Source organism: Thunnus maccoyii, chromosome 13 (genome assembly GCF_910596095.1).
Source record: "Thunnus maccoyii chromosome 13, fThuMac1.1, whole genome shotgun sequence".
In the NCBI taxonomy this organism is placed as follows: Eukaryota; Metazoa; Chordata; class Actinopteri; order Scombriformes; family Scombridae; genus Thunnus; species Thunnus maccoyii.
Window position 1 is genome coordinate 16,333,803 of NC_056545.1, and position 25,966 is coordinate 16,359,768.

At 40.0% G+C, this 25,966-nt stretch overlaps 2 protein-coding genes across 4 annotated transcripts in view; one reads left to right on the forward strand and one right to left on the reverse strand.

Moving 5' to 3' along the window:
- Positions 1 to 12,335, reverse strand: part of LOC121910233 (replication protein A 70 kDa DNA-binding subunit-like) — a 44,283-nt gene extending 31,948 nt beyond the window's left edge. Inside the window, exons 1-10 of one of the 2 annotated variants that reach the window (XM_042431340.1) lie at positions 12,229 to 12,267; positions 11,779 to 11,826; positions 11,587 to 11,612; positions 10,515 to 10,593; positions 10,286 to 10,394; positions 10,083 to 10,174; positions 9,892 to 9,990; positions 2,652 to 3,039; positions 567 to 669; positions 370 to 438 (exon numbers count right to left, since the gene is read on the reverse strand). In XM_042431340.1, coding sequence (XP_042287274.1) covers positions 370 to 438; positions 567 to 669; positions 2,652 to 3,039; positions 9,892 to 9,990; positions 10,083 to 10,174; positions 10,286 to 10,394; positions 10,515 to 10,545 — 891 coding nt within the window. In that variant the 5' untranslated portion in view covers positions 10,546 to 10,593; positions 11,587 to 11,612; positions 11,779 to 11,826; positions 12,229 to 12,267. Of the gene's footprint in view, positions 1 to 369; positions 439 to 566; positions 670 to 2,651; positions 3,040 to 9,891; positions 9,991 to 10,082; positions 10,175 to 10,285; positions 10,395 to 10,514; positions 10,594 to 11,586; positions 11,613 to 11,778; positions 11,827 to 12,228 lie in introns of both variants that reach the window. The other variant, XM_042431339.1, reaches the window with a different exon arrangement.
- A 713-nt stretch (positions 12,336 to 13,048) lies between these two features.
- On the forward strand, positions 13,049 to 19,511 carry smyd4 (SET and MYND domain containing 4). Of its 2 annotated transcripts, none has more exons than XM_042431107.1 (10): positions 13,049 to 13,265; positions 13,608 to 13,752; positions 14,452 to 14,541; positions 15,669 to 16,710; positions 16,887 to 17,153; positions 17,431 to 17,639; positions 17,790 to 17,937; positions 18,037 to 18,153; positions 18,944 to 19,067; positions 19,303 to 19,511. In XM_042431107.1, exons 1-10 carry the CDS (start codon positions 13,132 to 13,134, stop codon positions 19,424 to 19,426), a joined length of 2,400 nt encoding a protein of 799 aa, XP_042287041.1. In that variant the 5' UTR covers positions 13,049 to 13,131; the 3' UTR covers positions 19,427 to 19,511. The 2 variants fall into 2 exon arrangements, with proteins under 2 accessions (XP_042287041.1, XP_042287042.1); XM_042431108.1 differs by having other exon boundaries at positions 13,174 to 13,265; positions 13,608 to 13,696.
- Positions 19,512 to 25,966: the final 6,455 nt, after the last annotated feature.

Here is a 25,966-nt window from a genome sequence, read left to right on the forward strand (position 1 = left end):
TCCTGCAGGTATGAGAGGATTTTGCAGGGGGGTTTTATTGGGCAAAATTTTTACCAATGATACATTTGTGTGACGTACTCTGCGCATACAAAATGGATACCTGAGACTGTGCTTCGCAAGCAGTCAATGAACTTCTTATAGCCTTTAGATATTGTCTTGCTGTTGTCAAAATCAGTCTACTTTAATGAAGAAATCAAATTACAACCACATTAAGAGACTAAAAAGGACATCAGTACTAACATTTACTTGCAGCATTCCAGGTCTGGTTGATGTGGAGTACATACAAAAGTTATCATTTTTGACTGAAATTTCCAAGAAGCTCTTATCACTTTAAGTGTGGTTGGATATGGGTGAGTGGGATCTGCTCACCTTGCCTTGCTCCACTAGAGAGAAAAACTTGTCCACTTCGTTGTTGAAGGCTGTGATCTTGATTTCTCCCTGTTGACCAGCACATTCCCATTAAACAACATTTCATTTCATGGATAAAATGAAAAGCAGCCATGTGTGACATACTGTATGTTGACATGCACGCACATGTCAGACAGATATTCAGGCTTTTTACTCACACTTTCATCCACTATATCAAAAGAGAAAAGCTTTCCCTCTCCTTTAGAGTTACTCCACGTACGGACATTGGACTTGTTGGTGACTCGGGCTCTGATAGTCCACCTAGGGATAAAAATATATACTTGTAATAATAAATCAGCACTGACAGAAGTACAGTGTATATCAACAAAACTAGAGTAATTTGATAACATAATATACTGAACATGGAAACAATTTCACCTTAAATAGTAAAAGAAAAAACTTCCTGATAAAGAAAACATCCCCAAAATCTAAGCGTTGCAAATGTTTTACTTGAAAATGTTACATTAAGGCCTTCCATCATGTTTTCATCTTCAATTACCATCAACAACTTTCCATCATGTGGATTAAGAGGATTTAATGTATCAATTATAAAGAAAAAAAAAAATTACAGAAAAGTTTTCTTTGACCAGCAGTTATGTGCAACTTAACTAAAGGAGTTGCAGTCTAAAGGTCGGCACAAACAGTGAAGAATGCTGCAGACACACTTCAAAAAGCTTCCTCTTTTTGTTAATGAGCATCCCGACTCAGCTCACATCAGTCACCAAAGTGAAACACAACTGTGCAAAAGAACAATTCCCAAGGAAACTGGATGAGTGTCTTTTTAGTCTTTTTAAAGTTCCATGAAAGAAAAAAAAAAAAAAAGGCATCCAGCAACTTTCTTTTCTAAGACTGAACTAGGTGTTGTACATCTGCCAACTCCTGGATGCGTTTAAAAAGTGCTACTTGTTCTGTTTTTAACAACAGTCAGCCAAGCTCGGCAGTTTATGCAGCAGTGAGCTTTTTGACTGAGTTGATAATTGTGCAGTGGAGGATATTCATACCATAACTTTGCCTGCAATTAAATCCCCTATCATGAGAGCAGCTGCTGGCCCAGAGTGAACCCCATTTCCTGCTCAGTATGGATAAGACTGCTACACAAAGGTTTATGGCAGCCAAAAGCCAATTATAGTATGCTCTAGATGCTATTACTTAACACCAGCAGAATGGGATGAGAAAGCCATGCAGACGACCATAAAAAGACGATGTGCACATATACTGGATCCCTATATAATCTGCAGTACGTAACACTTAGCGCCACACGGACGCACATGCACACGCTCGCACTTTTTCGTTTCGTGCAAACATACGTAGAAGAACTACAGCTGCTGAAGTCATCGGTTTTACTCACTGTAGGTACTCCCCAACTTCAAAGTTAGAACAGTCATCAGTTTATTACAACACCTAGAGGCACAGTTATCTTTACAGCTTGCAATTTCAAACAGGGCTACATTATCAGAGCCCAAACATGGAGTGAGAGCTGACAGGGTACCTTTACTCCAATCTGGACAACTACATCTTGCTATTCTGTGCTCTCGTCTTTTTGTGGTCAACTTTAAGGTCAGAGACAGAGACTTAAGCCTAATGAAATGATAAGAAACGAGAGGGGAAAAAACAGCGGTAACATGGCACCCTGGAGGAGGTAAAGAAATTGTGAGAGGGAATGAAGAGGGGGAAAAAAAACGAGGTTGGCCAAATCCCCACTGGGCCAAATAACAGAATCAAAACCGCAGCAGCAGATCATAAAGACCCAGCAGTACCTGCCACCACAGTGTCTGTTTCTGAGGCAAGATCGGTCATTTCATTTCCATGCAAATGGGCTGACTAACATGCACATGCACATATCCACACAGACACACTCATTGATACAGAAAAAAAAAAAAGAATGCCCACACACGCATGCACACACCCACAAACACATATACACACACACACACACACATTTCCAAACATGCCCCAAAGTGCTACTCAGGAATGGCAGCAAAACAGGGAAGTGGAATCACAGCATGAGAGGAAATAGTTAAGCTGATGAATGAGCAGGAGCAGTAAGAGAAAAAAAAAACCATAAATATGTATAGTACAGGCTTTGCTTGGAATTTGAGAGGAAATACATGCAAGTCAGGTTCAGTGCTTTGTAACCGTCCACTGCAAAGTTTGGATTCTTATGTTTAAATTCTCTTATGGATATGTGTATATGAATGCATGTGAATGCAGATGGGGTGACAGACACACACACTTAAACTCACTTGCTTTGGTAGGGGTTGAGGCTAGAAATAGGAATCATTTTAGTTGAAGAACCCGGAGAAGCGCTGGCACCCTTCGTAGGTGAAGCCTTCCACGGTGACGTCTTCATGGGTGAACCCTTCGTGGGTGAAGCCTTCCACGGTGACGTCTTCATGGGTGATGCGTTCGTGGGTGAAGCCTTCCACGGTGACGTCTTCATGGGTGAACCCTTCATGGGTGAAGGGTTCCATGGCGTCTTCGCGGGTGAAGCCTTCATGGGTGAAGGGTTCCATGGCGTCTTCGCGGGTGAAGCCTTCATGGGTGAAGAGTTCCATGGCGTCTTCGTGGGTGACGTCTTCATGGGTGATTTTCCCACAAAACCTCTTCCACGGCCTCGGGAAGGAGAAAAGGCTATTGGGAAACAAAGTTAGATACTTTCAAATTAACAAGATTAATAGTGCAATTCAGTAGAGCTGAAAAGATCAATAAATTAACTGATTAGTTGGTCAACAGAAATTGACAACAATTTTGATGATAGATTTATTGCTGAAGTCCTTTATCAAGAAAAAAATATCAAAGATTTGCTGGTTCCACCATCTTAAATGTCAGGATTTGCTGTTTTTCTCTGTTATATCTCACTGTAAACTGAATATCTTTGGATTTTGGACTATTGATTAAGTGTGTGACAATGTCTTCTTATGCTCTGGTAATGATCTTACAGACTCACTATTTGTTGTCTGACATCTTTTCTTTTTAAGTAGAATCAGTAGTCAATGGTGAAAAGAATTGTGAGCCGCAGCCCTACAATTAAACCACTTCAGCTAGTGTGTATATGTAATAACAATACCATTTTTTGTCAGAACTAAATACTTAGTCATTCACGCCATTGTCCAATATACCATTTAATTAAACAAGTACATGAATGTTCCTTCATTATTACCTCAAAGTACAAAGTTGCCATTATCTGATGCTGACAAATTTATAAGAGCTGATAGTAATACATGCCTGGCAGAACACCTACCAGTTTGCCATTAGGCAGTACAAACTTAATTAAACACCCTGACAAAAATATTTAAGCAGTTATAAAACATTAGTGGTACTATTATCTGATCATGCAGGCAGCTGCCAAAATAATAAAATGCCTGAGAATAGCTGTTTTTCCTCACAAATTAAACTGTCCCCATGGACCTCTCTGTCGAGTTATTCATTTCCCCTAAACATCAGTTTGTGCCAATGAATAAAACTGTGTTTTTCTTGGGTAAGACTGCCAATCAATTATTAATTTCATAATTACTGTACTTATGCCTTTCAGCCATAAGGAAAAGAAATTAATTTAAGAAAGTAATTAGAATCAGTTATCAGAATCTAAGTCTCTTTGGCCACGACACAAACCCAAAAGACCAGTCTGTAAATAATCATATTCATGCATCACAACCACATTACATTTAGTTTGAGTCAGAGTTTAATGGCTGTTTTCAAAGGAAATGTGATTCTTTTGAATGTGCAGCACAGTATATATAGGAAGGAAGCTTATGATTACAGGTTGTCTCTCACAGTTGCTCCTATGAATTAATTGTTATATTTATTATATATCATATACGCTGAACTTATTACATGATCACCTGAAGGCTAATGTGTAAGTATTTAAGCTGTTAAATTTATATACATAGTATAGTGTGCTTTGTTGAATTGGATTACTGTGTTGACATTATTTGCCATGGTTACGTGCGCACTTACTTAACTCAGACCTAATATGAAATCTCACATATAAATGAATCAACACGACTAATGAAAAAGTTAGGAAAAACCTCCCTTTGTTTTTAAAACAACATAGTTCAGTTTTTATGTGTTGTTTTACAACTGACAATGACTGCTTGAACAGTTTGGACCAGCCCACAGAATCACTAGGTGTTAACTCACCTCCCACAATAAAGTAGCATCAGAGCCATCAGCAGTGATTCAAGCTAGATAGTTGTGTGCTGTCAAAATAAATTTCATGCAATGCTTCATTTTGGCATGGATGATCTGCCATATTGAGCAGCAGCATTTGGGGGAAGAATTGTCAAGCATAAAAAGAGGCAATTCCACAAAGACCATTCCTCTGATTTAAGCTCCTGTTCTGGAGCACAACAAATACTTACCTCTATGATACCCTCCTTTGCGGGTGTGTACTTCTGCGCGCGTGTGTATGTATATGTATATGCCTGTGTGTGTGTGTGTGTGTGTCATGAGAAAATTCCTCAGGGAAATCACAGATTGAACAGCTATTTTCAGGCGAGGGGTAATTAACATCAATATTCATACACACGCTATCCGGATGGAGTGTTAAAAGGAAGAAGCTGGTAGCGAAAGAAGAAAACGGGAGATGATAGGTGTGTGTGTGTGTGTGTGTGTGTGTGTGTCTGTGTGTGCAGGGAGGGGGTCTGAAGAACAGAGCAAAGAGAGGGGCATAGAGGTTTATCAAGGATCCTCATTTTTTGTGATTAAGATCAGTACAGGCTCCTTATATTTATGCCAATAACATATTTAACAGCCCCTGTTTATGACAAGTGCTTGATGATGAGGACGTAGGAAGAGAAAAAGAGAGAAACATATAGACAGGAAAAAAAAACAATATATAGAGAAATTTAACAAGAAAATGAGTGTGTGTTTATAATAACAATAATAATAGTAATAATAATAACTTTAATCTATATAGCGCCTTTCAAGGGATCCAAAGACGCTTTACACATAGTGAGGCAGACAAAACAAAAAGAGAGAGACAGAGAGAGAGGAGAAGAAGGGAAGAGCTGTGAGGACAAAGGAAACCTGCAGAGAATGGTTACTGATGAATAATGAATTTTTTTTTTTTTAACTGCACTTCAGCGAGTGCAGATCTCTTTTTGGAATTTAAATATCTGCAAAGCAGTTTGAAGGTAGTCTATTTCAAGTGATAGCTGCTGATGAATATTTAACTGGAAACACAGATCTGTCTGTGTCATGACCTCTGACTCTCCACCTACTGCTCAAGAACGACTACTTTTTTCTTTTAATTGTAGACTGTTAATAATAAAATTGCGACTCATATTTTGATGCTTTTCCATTGACGAGAGTTTGGAATGCTCAAACAATAGTCAATGCTTTTGACTATTTGAAACAAACATTTGAAATTTCCTGTGTTTTGTGAAACTCTGCTGATACCAGAGGAAAAATGCTCTCTGACCACATCTTCCCACTCCAGGGATGCCAGAGGTCAGCGCTCACAACAGAGGAGAACGCCTGGAGCTGATAGTGGATGCTTTCCATTCTGCTAATTATGCTTCATTCTGGCCTCACTCCTCCATCCTCCAGCCCGTGACCTGGAAATTGATCAAGGTCTGCCATCATCGAGGATGTTTCAATTCCTTAAATGCATCTCAGAGGAGAAGAAGAGCGAGGAGGCCTCCAATTGAGCGAGGAGACACGGGTTTATCCTAGGAGGAGGTTTTTTTTTTTTTTACAGGTCTGCTGATCTGATAGGACAGTAAAGAAGCAGCCGCACAAGCTCCTGTGGAAAACAGTTTTACTATAATATTTAATAGCATTATTATACTATTAATATAATATTAATTAGCACCGGTCATCCAGTGCCATGTCCACAAACAATGTATGATGAGAACTGTTCTCTGGAGAGCTTCTGCTGCCTGGAGTCTGCTCCTTACAGACATACAAAATCTTTTAGTTATTGTGGTTTTGAAACATTTTTCATTATTTTTATTCTGTTTTTGTTTCTATCTTGACAATTTTGATTTTATTGTTATTATTTAAATTTGTATTGTCTACCTTTTCAGGGTTATTTCACTTATTTTCTGATCTCTATATTTGGCTTGTTTGGGCCTTTCTTGTTTTATTGGTCAATGTGATTTTAAATCTCTGTTTGTTTTGTTGTTGCTGATGTTGTCTGGATGCCAGGAACATGACGACCACTTTGTGGAAGCTAATGGGGATCCAAATAAAGAATATAATATTTAATATTACTGCATGATTGTTAATACTGTACTATTACCCATAAAACAAATAACAGCACAACATTTTTCATGTTTATTCATGAATTAAAAATTATGAGATGTGGGTTTAATCTGAATCATGAATAAATCATAAAAACCTTTTCTATTTTCTTCATCTTTTCTTCCTTTTTTTTTTTAAATTTCTGTTCCAAGTGTACCTTGGCTCAATCTGTAAGAATGTTTGTCCTAAACAGCTGTACAATCATAGTTGTTATTAGTCCTGTAATATCCAGTCTGAGCCTGAAAAGGACCAACTTGCGATACGTGCAGCCGTTCACAGACATATTATAGATTTTGTTAAGAAAGATTTCATTTATAGCTGATTTTATTGCGCCCTCATGTCTGTTCTATTCTTTCAGTTATAAAGTATTTTTATTTGTCTATTGGTGTTATTTCTATTATTCTCTGATGCAGCAATAGACCAATAATCAGAATTGGAGCAGCAGTCATCAGACAGCAGGTGTTTTTCTTTGAAACAGTTTTATACTGTTATTATTTCTAGACATTATGAGACAGCTGCACAAGATGCCGTGCATCATGAGTAATTGCTGTAACCTCAAAATGAGGCCGCAGTGAGCAAGGTCCCATTTGGTAAATACAATTCCTCCGTCTTTGCTTCTCTTGTGACATCTCTCTGTCACATCCCTGTTTGGAGGAGCTAAAACTCGAGGAGGAGTTGTGAGTGAAGGACGCAAGGAGCCACATTAGCCAAATGGAAGCACCCAAGGGTGAAGTGTGTTACTCAAGGGCACGTCAGCAGGAGATGCATTTCTGCACAGGAGCTTGAACTCAGACCCTCTATAAAACAGCAGCCTCCCTAGTCATTACACCACCCACTGCTCATTGGAAACACTCCATTTGTAGCATTTAGCTATCTGGTGAACGCGCTCACATTTATCGACATACTGAAAATGCAATTTACAAAAATATTGGAAAGTAATCAAACACTTAACTACATTCAGTACGATAGACCACTTGAAGCCTTTACTCAGAAGGCTTGTTTTGGGCTCTAAAGATGAATGCAGGACCATTTCATCAACAGAACAATTAAAGAGCAGCAGGTTTTCTATATCTTGCTGAATCTCTGAGGTAACACAGATCAAAGGATCTAACGAGAAAAGAGTCTGACAAACTACTTAGAGCAGAGCCTCGTCTTTGCTGAGTCAAGTTAGTTGACTTTCTCTCTCTCTCTTCCCCTCCGCATGTATATCGCTACGAGGGGATTCAGTCCACAACACAATATTCATGAAGCCATGAACTGGAGGAGCCATCAGCCCACACAATCTCCCTCAGTCACAACACACACATACAGACACACACCTACACACACACACACACACACACACACACAATATATACCAAGCACTCATTATCCACCCACATGCCTACATCCTCCACTGAGGACTATTGGGTATGTTTCTGCCACATAACAAAATCAATGTCAATGCTGAGAGCAGTTGGTGGTATAAAACAACTGAGTGAAACAAAGACTAAGCTAATAAAAGAAGATCTGATAAAACAAAGGCTACTTTAGACATGATACATGGTACCAGCTCCTTTGGCAAGAAACCAAACGTCATTTGGAGGTCCTACTCTGTTATAAAAATCTGGTTGGTGGTAAAACAGTGAAAGGGGTGAGTTATAGACTCCACTAGCCGCAGTGGCCAGTGGGCAACAAGATAGTTTCCTGCTCTGTTAGCTGGGCAGTAAATATGATAAAAGTGCACAATGTGATTTGAAAAAAAGGCACTTGAGCTGAAGGAACTGCACTCTTTCATTAATTTAGCATTTCCTGTGGCTACCTTCAGCTGGTTGAAACCCAAGCTGTGCCTCATGATACTGTTTCATCTAATTCTTCACCCTCTCTCAGAATACAACCTTTGAACACTTGAGTGCTGTGAATATCAAAGGGATGGAAAGCGGGTTTTATTTTTGTAGTCCGTAGTGCTGGTTTAAAGTGTGGTATAGGCTAGTGCTAAATTAGATTGATAAAAAGAACAACAAAGACTCTGTTGGTGCCAAATTATGGCTGCGGAACAACGGTTTTGAGGAAGAAAATCAGTGAGATGACTGCAAATCATTTATCAGTGCATGGCTCCCTCTGCTGGTGACGTGGAGTCTTTTTCAAAATACTCAAATTCTCTCTAAAATATCTGGGCCAAAACTCACAGCAATCTGACAAACTCTCACAGTTTCCTGTTAATCTAAAACTATCATTAAATGTGCATAGCTGACAATGACTGTAAATAATCAACAAAATACAAATGTAGAGTTCTCTGATTAAATAATTGAGAAGAAGCAAAAGGTAATTTAAAATAAAGACACTAACTCCTCATTTAACAAAGAAGATAACATTTTATAAAGTGCAAAATGATGTTGAATTAGTTGAATTACTTGAAAATGATCACATGTATCCCTGACATCATATTCTTACTCATAGATATGGTTTGGTCCTCTACGGGCACCACATTTTAAGAGTTCCTCCTGTGTGACTGCACTCATTTGCTGGCAAAGAAATTCAGTGATGTCTGGTTGACAGAACTGTTTAGGATGAGTAAAGACCTGCTCAGTACATTCAACTTCGCTAAATGAAAAAACTTGAACTTGTTTATATTACTCAGGTACTTAATTACTGTTAATTACTTTAATCAGCTAAGTAAATAACTTACTACAGTATTTATCTATATGACATGTAATATCCATGAACAGAAAGCCTGAGGGCCTTTGTCTGAATTGTTTTAGTGTGTTTAAAAATGATTTTATTTCAAAATCTCTTCAGTGCATACAGTAGCATCCACATATATTTTTTGTATTACTCTCAATATTCCATAATTGCTGCTGGTTTCAAAAACATAGACCAGAGATTTTATATTGGCTCTGATAGCTGTATCAGCCGCATGCTGCTCACTTGTGTATTGACAAGCACAGGTTTCGCTGTAATATATTCTTGCTATATGCAAAATATCAGCGCTGTATTCAATAACGGCCTGTTTGAGAGATACCAATCAAATTTATCAAATTTGCTGGCTATCGCATGCCGTTTTTGTGCTTTAGTTGGGGAATATTTAGGTCAAATGCTGTTAAGAATCCATCACCTTTTCATAGCAAAATATGAAATTTGTTTTTGTCACTGCTGCTGAGAGTGAGGAGTCAACGACATGCAAATCTACGTCTAGACTGGATAATTGTATATACAGAAGTATGAAATCATAAACAAAATCTTTGACATGACACTCACTGCTATTGCTCTTATAGGAGGGTCCAGGTACTGCAGCAGATGGAGGGGATGCTGGGACAGAGGTGCTTGAGGCTGACTTCTCTGGAGATGAAGTCTTACCTGCGAGTTGAACAAACAGCGTTAAGGGGATTGGTGGAGGCTGCTTATTACTGTTTCTCAATTCATGCATGCGCATTTTAAGAGAACCATACCATCTGTATTATATGGGGTGGGATTTCCAATCTTCTCTCCAGTTTCCTCGGCCGACTTCAATATCTCCATGTCCATCACAATCACCACGCGCCTGGAACACAAGAAGAAGAAAGAAAATAAGGCCAAAGGGGGATTTCATGCAGCAAATAGAGAAGAGGCAAAGGGAAGAAAGAAAGGCAGGAAACAAAGAAGAAACACATACCTGCCGTCTGACAATGTGTTTGTGACGATCTTCTTCAACATACACACACAGTTCGGTACCAAGAGGTTCTCTTCTTGCAGGTTGTTTAGCTGGGTGGCCAACAGGAAGGCTGTATACACAAAAGCATTTACCTGATTAACTTGTTTGACTGTCAGCCATCAGTCAAAAGACGAGAGACCATGTGTACCTTTGGAAACTGAAAGTTTTCTGGCTACTTGAAGATACTCACAAGAGAAAGAGTTCAGACCATCACTCATCATAAGCCGGAACCTGGGTGGACCTGAGGCATTACTGATCTGAGCGATTTTCTAACAGAGAGGGAAGGAAGGATTATACAAGCAAAATGACAAAAAGTGAAGTCTCAGGATCATCATGTTTGATACTGGATAGTGGACAGTTCCATGAGGCCAATTTTAATTTTTATTTATTTATTTGAAAAAGGGATAATGTGCATTAATCAACATTCAAACAAATCTAATGTACCCGAGTTAACCAAAAGGCTAGTTTTCATCAGCAGTAATTGCTGGATATTAGTAATGATTTTCATATTAACATCTCTCACCAGAAGACCACAACATTTTTCAAATTCTGAGACTGACATTACTTTTTGAGCTGCAATCAGGATCCAAAATTTTTCGTCTGCCAGCCAAATGACTAGTGAACTTTCAAATTTTACCAGCCACTCAGTAGATTACCATTGTTTTTTTTTGGCTGATGAGTGAAGCAAATCTACCAGCCACTTACATATTTTACTGACATTTGGCTGGTGGCTGGTGCTAATTTGCTAGTTTTGTGCCCTGGCTGCAATGATTAATTGATTGGTTCCCAACTACTCTGGTAATCAATTCATCTTTTTGAGTAATTTTTTAAGAAGACATTTTGAAATTTTCTGGTTCCAGCTTCTCAAATATGGATATTTTTCTGGGGTTTTTTGTCCTGTATGATGGTAAACTTAATGTCTTTGAGTTGTGGACTGTTGATTAGGACAAAGCACAACATCTGAAGACATCACATTGAGCTTAGGGAAACAGTGATTGAGATTTTTCACCATTTTATGACATTTTATGGGTCAAACAACTAATCGATTAATCAAGAAGATAATCAACAGATTAAATCAAATCAATAATGATAATAATCATTAGCTGCAGCCCCAATTACTTCAATAATACTTGGTATTTTATAGAGTGGAATACCATGAGACAATACAAGCTTGTCTACTTTCAGAGGGTTTATGGAGGCAGCTTAGCAAATCAGACTGTGTTATGGCACTATTTTATTTTTGAAACAATGTGAAAAAATACCTTGATTTGTCATGAATTCAGTTCACCTGATTGACAAAAAACAGACATCCCCATGTACTTATATTATCCATAACCAGCTTCTAAAGTTAACATTATATGATAGATGATGTTCCACATCACATTCTCTTCTGGTGGTGTTTGAAATACAATATAGATGGATTGGTTGGTCAAGGACTCCTTAAATTCACTTACCAGAAGCTGCAGCACGGGGTTTTTCACCTCTGAGCCTTTGTATAGGGCCTGGACAGTGACATGGACATGCATGGACATGTTATTAACCACTTCCTGGCCCCTATCTCATCACATTACCATACTGCTACTACAAGGGTGCAAAGGTACAGAAATGCCAAAAAATGCGTTGTTCTGCGTCACTATTTGGATAACTTAAGCAACATGTATGTATTTAATCACAACATAAACACATGATCTCATTATTAGGCTTCTAATAATTAGCTCAGAAGCAAGGTTTTCAAAGTCGATCTGTTTGTGTTGATGCTGCTGTGAGGCTGTAACTTCAGTCTCCTTAGCTCACACTGCTAGCAACTGCAGCTAGTAGTCATGCACTGCTAAATGTCAGCCTCGAGAAACACAGTCAGCCAGAAGTAAAAACATTCATTCACTTGAATAAATAGTCATGCTTACTTCAACCGCCCCCCGTGAGAGTTGTACACTCATGTCTCTGATAAAGTTGTTCTCAAAGCCTGTGGACTAGCTTATTGCATACGTATTTAGGGTAATGGTATCGCGAGAAGAGCGAGGCAAACGATACTTTGGTAATTATGTCAATTGAATACGAACCACATCGGATATAGAACATTTATAGTTTCAACATAAAATAATGATGTTACCGATATCTCGGCATGGATGAAAGAACGCCACTGCATCAAATTCAAAGCCCTGACACTTGCTTACAAAACAGCAGCTAAAACAGCTCCCACCTACCTGAACTCCCTCATTCAGGTCTAAGCTCCCTCCTACTCACTACACCCAATGAAAGGCGCCTGGTACCACCACCACAACAGGGCCCTAAGTTGCTCTTCTCTTCTGTTGTTCCCCAGTGGTGGAACAAGTTACCCAACTTCATCCAATCTGCTCAGTCTCTCTCAATCTTTAATAAAAGACTAAAGACCAAGCTCTTTTGTGAACACCTCTGCACTTGATGGACTGAAAAAAATCTGCTTCTATGCACTTCATACAATCTATGCATTGCCTCTGTGCACTGCCTGTTGGCACATATGTCCTTTTGGACTCGAACTTAGCTTTATGGCACTTACTTGCATTGTTTTCTCCTGACTAGATCCTTCCTTGTGTTGTATCAACTCTAAGACACACGTCGCTTTGGATAAAAGCGTCTGCTAAATGAAATTAAATTGTAAAATTGTAATTGAGTAGCAATGTGCTTAGACGTAAAAGTTTTATTCTGAAGGCTCCTGGCGGAAACTATTCTGATGCACGCTTCCTTGACACCGGTGATCTGAAACTCAAAACAAACCCAGAAGTACCCTCAAGGTGCTCACTGCCCATGAGGTTTTGTTGTGCTTCAGAATGGATCTTCCGTGCGTCCAGTGGCAGGATCACGTCGCACAGAAATGGACCAGGCTCGATCCCGAGTTAAAGGATCGTTTTATATCCCTGCAGCAAATAGATGATGTTTTTAAATGCGCCCTAACTCTGACAACGTGAGTAGCTAGCTAACTACCTTACTACACTGCCTCTATCTTAGTCTTTATTATCTAAATGGAGGTCTTTGGAGGCCATATAAGTATATTAAACTTAGTATTTTGATCAACCATTGTAGGTCATAGCTTTATTTTTGACTGGATCATTTGAAAATATTTTCCTTTTCATCACTCAGTGTTGCAAAGTCTCCACTGACTTGTCTAAATGTAATTTGTAAATAAACTCTAACTTCCTTGATAATGCTGCTGTGGAAGTTTTTGAACAGAGAGGGAACTCGTTTAATTGTTAATCAAGGAAAACGTATTTGTTATGTGTCTGTGGTCTGTGTCTCTGTTTTCCAGCCAAGATGATCTGGACTTTGTGCAGTGCATGTCTGCAGGATACTCTTTACAGAAGGACCCAGAGCAAGCAACCAAAAGCAGGGAGAGGGGTAATGCTAGCTTCAAGACCAGAGACTACACCGCAGCTGCTCTGCACTACTCACAGGTGACATGAAAACAATCTCCCACAGTTCAGATGTTTCAGAAAATAGAAACTTTGATCCACGGATCCAATGGATCAATCATTCTATTCAAAATCCTAACTAGCTTTTGATTATGTCATGCAGTAATGGCAGTGTATCAGTTCACAGTACAAAAAAGTAACCAACTGTATTAATCAGAGAAAGTTGTCTAAAGTTATAGTCATGATATCAATCAATCAATCAAGTTCACATGCAGTTATTCAGGCACAATCAGTAAAATGCAATCGTGTCAGTTCCTTCAAATTGTGCAATAAAAATAAATTAAAAAGTAAGGATTATTAATAATTTAAAAAAGTTCCTATGATCCTAGTGGCCTGATTGTATTTCTGAGCCTCTCAGTTTTGGCCTGGTGTATCCAGTACCTTCTTTCCCAACCGCAGCAGGGAGAAAAGGCCACTATCCGGATGGTTGGGAACTTTAATGACTCCTCTAGCTTTATTCTTGCAGCACCTGGTGTAAATATCCTTTAGGCAGGGTAGAGCACCACCTATTGTTAATAACAATACAGATAAATATAGTATCTCTGTGAACTGGTTCAAAATCAAACATAGACATGAAGTTATGTCTTCTGTATTACAAACTGCAGTGTAAAAATCCATTATATCACTGCATGCCTCCCAGTACTAATTAATATGCGGCCTCTCTGTCTCTTGTCATGACAGGGCATATGTTTTGCTCCCCAAACTTCGGAGCAGCTGTCTATGTGCTATGCCAACCGCTCTGCTGCGCTCTACCATCTGCAGCACTACCAGGTGAGATGCCACCGTCTACAACAATGAAATAATGAGGTAGTGTAGTCCTTGCGGTATCATTAAAACTTTGTTTAAACCAACACTGCTTCTCATTTGCTGGCTGAAAATTTGCCTGTAGATGTTTAACAGATTGTGTTGCCATTGTTTGATCATTTTGAATAGAGCTTGATTTCAGGAATCCTGCAGAGAATCTTTTTGAAATTCATATGTAAGCAGGACCCACTCATGCTTGACATGCTGTCAAGTCCACACGAATATCAGATGATTTACAAGAGCACATAACGCCACCCTGGTGAGCCTGGAAATGCGACCAGTCCATTTAGCTCTAACCCGAATCTGTCACCCCCCCTCACACTGCATAAACTGACGCGCCAGATGGTTTGTGTGATCTCGTGAATCCTGCTGCCTCGTGAGGTAACACACTGCAGACATGTGGTCAGAAAGCAGCCTTCACCCCTGGGGACACCCGTCTCTCCCTTGTTTAGATGGTTTATACTGCAGGAACTTTTCCAAGAACCCAGGAAATATATAGACATAACTATAGATATTAATGGACCTTTAAAACCAGGGGCATCTGCTTCTATAATACCTCATTTAATTGAAGCCTATCAACCTTATGATTGCTAATTGACCTAATAATTCATTTTGACACTAAAAAAGCAAGTCAGACATATTCTAGACTATTTTTGTTACTTTTATACTACTACTAATAAAGCTCAGAGTCTAAATTCTTATATATGCTGCAATGACCACCCGGTTTAGAAGCACCAGCTGAGTCCAGTGTTGTAGCTGTCCCACTTAGAAAGGAAACCTGCATCATGGTTAGAGTCTGTCTGCTTAGAACCCAGAACAAGAGCTACTTCCTAAGATACTACTTTAAGATGTGTTGTTCCAACTTATCTGTATATATGTAGTCTTCGAAGCATACTTAAGTGTCCTCAAGTCTCAAGTGTCGCAAGTCAACATCTCCTGGTATATATTTAGAGCCATACTCGACTTGTTTCAACATTTTACAGCCAAAATGTTGACTTTAATAAGTTAGTAAAAATGTCAGGCATCTTTATGCTTTGCTCACAATCTTAGATTTTGTAGTGTTATACACTCCAGTGTTTTCTTTTTTTCCCCAGGAATCTCTTGCTGACATTGATAAAGCCCTGGAGAACAGCTACCCCTCCCATCTTGTACACAAACTAGAGAGCCGCCGCACACAGTGCCTCAAACACCTCTCTGTGGGTCAAAAGGCAAAACTGGATCATCACAGTCCTGCCTCAAAGAACCATCAAAGTCCAGACGCAACAAATGGACCATCTGTTGGACCCCTCACATTTGGGATTTGTCCTCAAGTCGCTGTCGGCTTCAGCCTGGAGAAAGGTCGACACCTGGTGGCTGCAGAGAGAATAGCAGCTGGAGAGGTGATCCTTAATGACAGGCCGTACAGTTATGTCCTCATACCAGGGAGGAAGGAGGTGAAAGTGAAGGGAGGAAGGCAGGAAACGGAGAAGGGAGTGCTGTTTGGAACAGAGCAAAGGCGCTGTCACAGGTGTTTGACTGAAACACTGTGTCCTGTGCCGTGTGAGGGGTGTAGTTACAGCCAATACTGTTCAACTGGCTGTCAGCGAGATGCCTGGGAGGAACATCACTGCTGGGAGTGTCCACTCGGAGCAGATCTGATGGCGATGGGTGTGATGTCACAACTCGCTCTGAGGGTCACACTAAAGGCCGGGTTAAAAAACATCCGAATGGCCAATGAGGCTAAGGAGGAGAACATAAAGTCCGAGTTAAGCTGTTTAAACAGTGACTGCAGTGAGTCCAGTAATTCCAATCAGCATCATACATATCAACCCAATCCTACATTATACCGTGGTGACTCTTACCTGAGCGTGTTTCACTTGCTGCACCACCTCAATCGCCATAGCCCTGGTATGCGTTTCCTGTGTGCCGTTACCGCCGCAACCCTGTACCTGAGGCTCAGCAAGGCTGGACCTCCTCCTGCATCTTGGAACCCCAGTGGATATTCAAGGGCAACTGGCCAATCACCTGATGGAGCAGAAGAGGAGGGCGGTAGCAGTGATTGGAGCCCGGAGCTGTGGTTGCTGGGAAGTGCAGTTCTGAGGCACATCCTGCAGCTGAGGTGTAACGCCCAGGCTATCCTCATGCTGCAAGATACAGGTGACTCTCAGTTTCAGTTTTCACAAGTGTTGTAGTTGTTCAGCGTTCACATCTTAGGCCCTTTAAATTCTGATTGTGCTTTTAATTTAGGTAGTAATTGCAAGGCTTTAACTGAGAGAAAGAATTTAAGAGTTGCATCTTCTTGACCTTTCCTTATCGGCTTTTGCATTTCACAGGAGTAGCAAACTCGCCAGTGCAGTCCAGCCAGGAAATACGCATTGCTACAGCAATATTCCCAACTCTTAGTCTTCTGAATCACTCCTGCTGTCCCAACACCAGCCTGGTGTTCAGCACTGGAGCTAGTGCTGATCCCTCTGGTTCAGATCTGCCTGCAGACTTCTGTGGAAATGTAGCTGAGTACAGTGGCTCGGCCCGTGGGGTCACTGTAACTGTCAGAGCAGCCAAAGCTATCGCTGCTGAACAAGAGATCCTGCACTGCTATGGTAAGAAAATGATGATGCGCCCATTGTATGAATCAGAATCACTTTGATTTGAGAACAAAAGGGTGCAAAGAAAACAGAAAGACAGTATAGCTATACATTCTGAAGGATAGAGGTGAGCAATGTTTAAATATAATATTGATACTGTGATATAAGAGTCCTGTTTTATTTTTTAAATAACTTAACATAGCTTAAATGTTATCTTAAAAGGATTCATCATATTGCAGTGTTGTTCTATAACCATCTTGTCATCTATCACTATCTATCCTCCTTCTTTCAGGTCCTCACAGCAGTAGGATGGCGACCCAACAACGCAAGCGTCTCCTGCAGGAACAGTACTACTTCCTGTGTCAGTGTGAGGCCTGTACCCAGCAGCAGGAGGAGGAGGAGGAGGAAGAGGAGGGCGGGTCAGAGGACAGACAGCAGCGGTCAGGTGTTAGTCAACACAAGTCTGGACTCCTGTGTGTCAAGTGCAAAGCATCTCTCAAAGTAAGCGTTCTTTAGTGTTTTTGTTGTCTAACAATTATAGAAGATGAATTGCACTACTACTTTTAAGGAAATCCTCTGTCAATATTTTCTCACTATTGTTTACATGTCAGTCCTACTCATTTGACACATCATCTATCATATGATTTTCAGAAATGCAGTAAGGACAGAGGAACAGGATTTATATGTCAACAGTCATGTTGTGGTCATCATATTACTTCCTCTGAAGTGAGCCACAGACTGCAGGAGATCAGGCTGGACCTTGAGGAGGCTGTGGACCTCATGGAGAGAGAGAGACCAGGTGCTTTTGAAAAACTATATCCAAATCCAAATGTATCATTGTCATTTGTTAAGTCTTTGGAACATCTTCATGTTACATTTCTGCCCTTCCTTCCCCTAGATGAAGCTCTGAGATTGTTGAAAAGTACTCAGCGTCAGTCTGGACTGATCCTTGCAGAGACACACCCACTACAAGGGGAGCTGGCAGATGCTATGGCCAGAGCGTACGCTACAATGGGTGGGAATAATAATGCATGTGTATTTGAATGTGAGCTTTGTGGTTAATACATTCCTGCTGTCTCATGTGGTGCTCGAACTGCCCATCCATTTAGGTACATATCTGTGCATATCTGTATTGTTTTAAGATACACTTGAAAAATGTGAATCTATCTTTTAATGGACATTTCCATAAATTGGTATAAATGCACTTTTACCATTAATGAACATCTCTACCTATCAGCTGAGTTTTATAACAATAACTTCCTGGATGGAAGCCACCTGAAAAGGTCTTGATCTAAAACCACAGTGCACCCTGGGAATTTGTTTTCGGCAGACATAGTTCAACAAAGTGCTATAGATGACTCAGCAAATTTTTCAACAAGATGTCACAATTGTCACAATTTTCATACCACTGTGTCCTTGATAGTAGTGGTTTCTTGGGAACAGTGTCACTTTGTGTGCTTTTCAGCAGACATGAGAACATTATTGGCCCTGGCAACAATATGGCAATGGAAAGCTTACTTTTAAGTCAGAAATAAGCATGCTGACACCCCTCAAAAAACCTTTTCCAGACTTGAATAGAAGAGTAGTCCTAACAGCTACTGAACAAGCACAGTGCTGATTAGCCACATCGTGTCAGAATAATCAGCTGAAGTGCTTAATAGTATCATTTAATTTCACAAAGCCAAGAAACCAGTAACAGAATATGCAAGAGAATCTGACTTGACTTGTGACGTTACTTAGAGCTCTGGGTAGAAATGATTTTGCAGTCCTCTTACTGCTTTGTTTCCTGTCTGCTGCTGTTGTAGGTGACTGGAATAATGCAGCTATTCATCTGAAGCATAGTGCTGTAGCTACTGGCTCTCAGTATGGAGAAGACAGTATTGAAATGGGTCGACAGCTCTTCAAATTAGCGCAGCTACACTTCAACGGGTGAGTAAGAGTTGCACAGACAGGAGGGAACATTTTTCAGACTTTTTTCAACATCTGATGTTAAATGTGTAGTCACAGTGCAAATAAATGCCCAAACATGGGACACTAAGTTTAATAAGATGAAGACTCTACGTGAGTCTATAAGGTAACAATCTTAAAACTCCCACTATTTTATTATTTTGACTGATAGGAATAGTTTTAACAGTTGTGTGACTTTTTCCTCTCCTTCTCCCAGTGGTGCCAGAGGCCCGGCCCTCTCTGTCATCCCCAAGGTCAGACGTCTCCTCTGCCTTCACTGTGGCCCTCACTGTCATGAATTACAGGAGCTGCAAGTCATGGAGGACTGTCTACGACAGTAGTCCTACACATATACCAGAATGTAATTCTTTAACATATGTATATAGTTTTGTACTCAGTGAAACTGAATAAAATCGATAAAATGTTCTCACTGTGGGCTTTGTTGGCTTTTGTATGCATTAAGGAATTGATTTTTTACTGTGTGTGTGTATATACTGATATACAGTTTATAAAAATACTGTTTTTGAAGCAACACACTGATCTGCACAGCTACCAAATATCCACAGGTATACATGGAGTTTATCGTAGCTCTCTGACCTCTTGGTATCGGACTGTATCCATCAATAATTTCAATTTCATGCTTCAGTGGTAGACTTTCAATGTGAGGCAACTTATCCACCAGGTACTTCCAGGTTACATGTACCTCTCTAAACAAAACTGTAAAAGAAAATATGTGCGTTTTTTTCATTATTCGGCTTGTCCACTTTTTATTTATAGCCCGTCAGGAGCAGCTTTATACTGTAGCAAGTTAATCAATCTATAAAATCTGCTCATACCCTCAGCTACCACATACAAGTAGCCCTCTGACCTTTAGGTGGCAGCAGTTATCCTCTGACAAATTCAATTTCATGCTTGGATGGCTGGAAAGCAAGATGTGGCTCTGACTCTTGAACCTACAGTACCCACTCTTGTGTCCTCCAAGACCTCTGTACCCTCAACTTAAAAGTCTTTATGGATCAGTCCTATTAAAGCTTTATGATACTGTAATTAGATTTTTTTTTTTACTTTCTCAACTAGATAATCTTTTATTTTGATGAGGAATAAAGGCTATAGTGCCACACAAACAGCTAGAAGATAAGGGTTCCACATGACTGTAAACTCTGCTGAGGAGGTTCATGGGTTTTCAGAGATGAGGGTGGGCTCCTGTTGAGCAGGGACAATAAAATCTTGATCACAGCTGGAACCCCTGAGGCATCTGCTAGTTAGACATCACCAGTATCTGTAGGGCAGCCAATCCAACAGACATGAATGCATGCAGAAAGTCAAGGTCACGGCAAAAACTTTGAGAGGCAGCTGGTGAAATGAGCTAAGGAGACGTAAAACGGTGAACCCAAAAGGCATCACGGGGCTTGTTCTTACTGATTATTGCAGTGATAAGGTTGCTGCAGGTCCAGGGGCAAAAAAAGACACAGTGATGGAATTAAACTGAGGTCAACTTTGAGTGACAGAATATGGCAATATCACAGGTTACTCCAAGACTTTGTTTTACTGTACATACACATACTGTATGTGATCTAACAGTCAGTCAGTGACTGAAGTACAGTCTGTAGACACACTGACAATGAATTCTTAAATTCAAATGAACTTGATATACAGTAGTAATTCCACTCCACCACTCAGATCCTTAGAAAATCATGAACCCATAAAATCTTGTCCTCTAATGAGCTACTGTATATCAAGAAAACGTCAGGGAAAGTCTTCCTACAGTGGGAGAGTCACTGATGCAGCTTAAAATCTGCATAGAGCCAGAGATAACATTGCTTACACAGACATAAAGTCTTACAGCAAACAGTAGGAGATGTTCACTAATGCAGAATGTAATGTGATCTGAGAGATACAGTATTTGAACGTGAAAATCCTGTAACGTTCCCCTCTAAACACCTTAATGAAAGACTGCTGATATGAAAAGGCCCACATTTCTCAAACTTTGAATTTTTACCACAAAGGTATATCATCAATCAGCTCAGGTTCCAAGTGTTTGTGTTTACACTCCACACGTCCCTGACAAAGTCTGCTCAGCTCGAGATTCAAAATAACACATGCTGCTCATTCTGTTTTCGGAGTTATTTCTGTTTGTTTGCTTGCTTGTTCTTCATTTTTGTAAACTAAGCTACTTCTATATCAGCCAGGAGTCCCTGTAGAAAATGTGAATGCAGATTCAAAAGGAGTAACAGTAAACTAAATATCGTGAAGAAGGGAGGGCTACAGTCAACAGGACAGAGAAATGAGAAACTGAGGGAAAAAAAGAAGCTGGAGATAAAGAGCACAGCCAAGATGAATGAGTCTGCAGACATCTCCCTGTTGCTCCAGTATCACATCACAGGTTTCTTTTTCCTTTTTTTTAACTGTCCAGTGCCATTTGAGGCCATTTACAGAGGCTGTGATCATGGGCTTATCAGATGTCTTGCTATACATAATGCAATCAAAATTGGCCAGACCACAAACAAAAAGCTGTTGCGTTTGTCCTGCGTCAATATCTGTAACACAGACCGACAGAGTTACTAACAGCTGAGTCAGCCTGACTTAATTCGTCTCCTGTAAGCCGCTGGTCATCACCATTACAACCACCCCCACATGAATTATACACACAGCTGTAACCATAACAATGAACTCTGACCTTCAGTCAGAAGGTGTGGCTGGAACGGTAAAGATGAAAGAAAATACCAACTGGCACATTTTAAATACTTGCTAACACCAGCAGTAATAATAGTAAAGTCACCAGCTGTCTCTATCACAATTTGGAAAACAGCAAGTAGCTAAACCTTGATCTATACAGAAATTGAGTAAATTATGTAAAATGCAACAAAATGTATGATAACAAACCAAGCTGCATTAACACCAATTTGAAACTATTAAAACTGTTAAAAACAGCTAAATATTTGAGAGTAAAGAAACTGGATTGACATCACAGTTTAAAAGGTTATTTCAGTAATTTGCACACTCATTAAGTTGGGTTTAAAAAGAGAAAAGTCAAAATTGATGCAGCAGATATCCTGATTTTTAGTCTCCAACATGGGTCGAGCTCCAAAAAGGACAGTTTCCACATTTTCCATGATAGTTCAATAGCTTTTTAGCTATGCTAGTGGAGTTTCTATGGATTGCAATGTCGGTCAGGTGGTCTATCCACCCCTTTGGTCCAGATATACCTAAACAACTATTAGATTAATTGTCATGAAATTTGGATGAATTATAATAACCTTTGCGAGCTCTTAACTTTTAATCTAGTGCCATCATCAGGTCAAATTTTTAATTTGTCTATGACTATATACCAATGACATTCCTGCAGCCTCAGCTGTACTTTGTGTTTACTGCTGAATACCAAATGTTAGCTGACTTTCTTTGAGTTTTTCTCTTTTTTTTTTTTTGCTTTGGAGTTTAGTGTTACAGGCATAAATGTCAATTTGTCTGACCAATATGAACAAATTCCCAATACTTAAAAACACTGCCCCTTGATCATTTGTCCAAGAAACACAAAGGTCAAGCTCAAAAACAACCAATAAGACAGCCCAAAACTAAAAGGCAAGCAATTCAGTCATGCTCGAACCTGTTCACCTTTATGCTTCCTCGTGTTTTTACAGCTTTTAAAGTTGTGAGTTGCTGTTCTAGTTTTTTGGTTTGTAATTTAATTTCTTTGCATTTTGGTACTTTCACCACTCTTCCATCAACCTGCACCTTGAATTCTCCCATGCTGACCCCTTTGGAGGGTCTCATCTTTTTTAGACAATATATCCCTCTTGCTGCCTACAGCACACGAACCCCTCACTCCTCACTCTGAGAGCTCGGACCCCCTCTAGCTCTCCGATGTCTGCATCTTGCCTTTAAGTGGATTTGTTCCTTCAGTCAGTTTCTTCCGATGCTCTATCTTTCAGCCCCTCTCCCCACAGCCGAGGACATCTGATACATGATGCAGACTATGGTAATGTGGCTGGTGCTCATGTAAAAATAAAATCCTCATCACTCTCTCACACTGGCAAGGTTATTACCAACTATTATGGAAATGGCTGACAGTAAATCATAGTCACTCAAGACTGAATGTGAAATGCAACGATGCATTTTAAAACAGACGACAATTTGTTCTAAATTTCAGAGCAAAAAATAGAAACATTCATTAGTTTTTACTCGCACTTGGAGAATATAGTTCCAACATCCAAATCATTATTGGAAAGAGAGAGAAAAGGCTTGTACGAATGAGAATCACGATCTATGTGTTTGAGGGCTGGTGTAATTTCAGCTGCAGACAGTGAGGCTTACTAAATTTGGCACATGTGTATGAGAGGTGTGTACACCACTGGACAAGGTGAGGGTCAGCTGGGCTGGCAGACCCACTGGCAATCACTCTGCTAAAACAGTCTGTTCACCTTGCTGGAACACAGTCACACGCCTATGACTAAGCAGCTCAAACCATGCAAGGTTGGAGTTTGATTAATCCAGCTTTTTTTTTTCCCCCCTTTGTTTTTGAGTTTGAGAAGTAAAGTTTGACCCGGTTTTTGTCATTTAAATCTTCGACGAGACTTGTATTTACATGAGTGGAGTTTTTATTTAGCATAATTTTAGTGTCAGTCTTATCACATTATCTTCCACAATGAGAGGAGTTGCTGTTGACAAAATCTACAGAGGAATGCTTCATCCCGTCCCCTAAATAGTGTCTGCTTTCTTGTTATGATGTTCCCAGATATGAAAGCGGAATATTGCTGGCATTATTCATCCCACTCCAGGGAACAATAACCCAGGTGACATACTTCGAACCTCAAAAAGCAAATAAAAAATATTGAGGAAAAGTCGCTCTTGCTGAAATTTATCTATTTACTTAGTTTATATTCTGTGGTGTCAGCATAGCCTTCTGCTGCCTGCGGTTCTAAATATGTTAACTGAAGAATGAAAGGTCTGCAGTTATTTCTTTTTTCATAACTGCCATAGAAGTGTATTCATCTGACAAACTGGTAATATAAGAGGATGTTTTCTTCTCTTTTGTGTGCATTTTATGAAGCAGTAATTTAACAGAGTTCTAAAACAGGCTCACATAAAACTGTAGATCCATCTTGTCCACAAGCCATAGGGGTAAAAGCTAAGAATAGGTCTCTGTCACTTGCTCTCTACTTTCCAGATAAAAATAATGACCTCCCCTTTTTAATTTGCTCCACTATAATAAATGTAAGATAATCTCCTCCTCCTCTTTGTCCATCTATCCACGCCTCCTTTTCTTTGCAAATGTCCCCCCTCTGTTCTCAGCTTTAATGGTATTGGAGTATTTTCAGCACTACGCTGTAACGTGGATGGATGATGAGGACATTTACCCCTATGACTGCTCACACTTCTCATTCATCAGTTATCCCTCCCTGTAATGTAATGTGATCCTTATTACTCTCCTTAGAGAAATTTTCTTTTCACTTTCTCCTCTCTCAAGAAGAGCCAAGGATCAGCTGCAGAACAGGTAGAGATTCGGTGTCTTGTTCAAGGACATTTCGGTAGGGATAATGCTTGCTGGTCTTGCTGTTGATAAGTGGTCCCCCTACCACCTCTCTTGTTATATAGCTCACATATCAACACCAGATTACACACACATGTGATGTGATTGCTTGAGGTTTTTTAAAGTCAAATGCGTCTGTCCTCGGTGTGACAATAATTTCTACAAAGATGGCATGAGTCCTAATGAGCTTTGTAAGTTGACTAACTTTTGTTAATGACCATCTTTCAACACACACAGTCCTGCAGTCCAGTCTCACATGGCACATCTCTCAGCAGCTACACAGACATTAATTATTGAATAAATGAGAGGCGAGAGCACTGGCCTCTGGTCGCTGGTCGTCCATCTCCACAGTGTCCTGCTGCCTGGGGTGCAGAGCAGAACAGCAGCAGTTTGCCCTGCAAAGTTCACCCTGTCTGTGGGTAGAAGTGATGAGTAGTCTAGCTACTGATGGATGGAGGGTGCTACGTCTCTGATTGCCTTGCCCTGCCAAACATAAATATCGTCTCTTATTTTGGCCTTCAGGACAGCCTGACAGCACAGAGGTTTATTGGGAGATGCTGAGGGAGTGGTGTCAGGATGGCTAGACCACAATCAGCATGCACATGTACACATACAGTATGACCTTTCTTCAAAACTGTGGAAGATATCCACTTTATTCGAGTAACTCAGACAGCTGAAGCCTCATGTTAACTTCAGTTGACTTTAAAATACATTTTTGCTCAAAATGAGGACTGTAGACTTTGTCCCTCATCACCTACATTGTAAGCACAGTATGAACAGGAGGAATGATTACAGCAAGTAATCTAACCCTAACCTGACTGATATTTTAAGACAGACCTGAACCTAGCCTATAATCTAGATCAAATATCTGTTGAATGCTTATCGCAATAATGTATCACTTTAAAGAAGACAGACATACTACTGACACCTTGTGGTTGCAAGTTGAGCATCAGCGCTGTTCTGCTGTATCTAAATATCATGTGACAAAGAGTTAATTTTTGCTCTTGTATTATATGGGACCATATTATTGAGCTCAAACGAGGGACTGACCACATTTTGTAACAAAAAAAGTGAGGACAATACAGTATTTATAGCGCAATTATCTAATAGACAAATGGAAGTAAATGCCTTTTTTCCAAAACATCCGTATAGTGAAACGGAAACAGGATCACCTACCACTGGGGCTGATTAACCCCTTCTAACAGGACTGGCGGCAGACAGGCGGTGTTGCCCTGACTCGAGCAGCTGGTTGACTTTCCAAGGTGTCACTGATACACTTCACCCTTCAGTATGAATGCCTTAACTGCCATAAGGGCTTTGGTATCATCGGCCAATGACAGCCAGAAGGACAAAT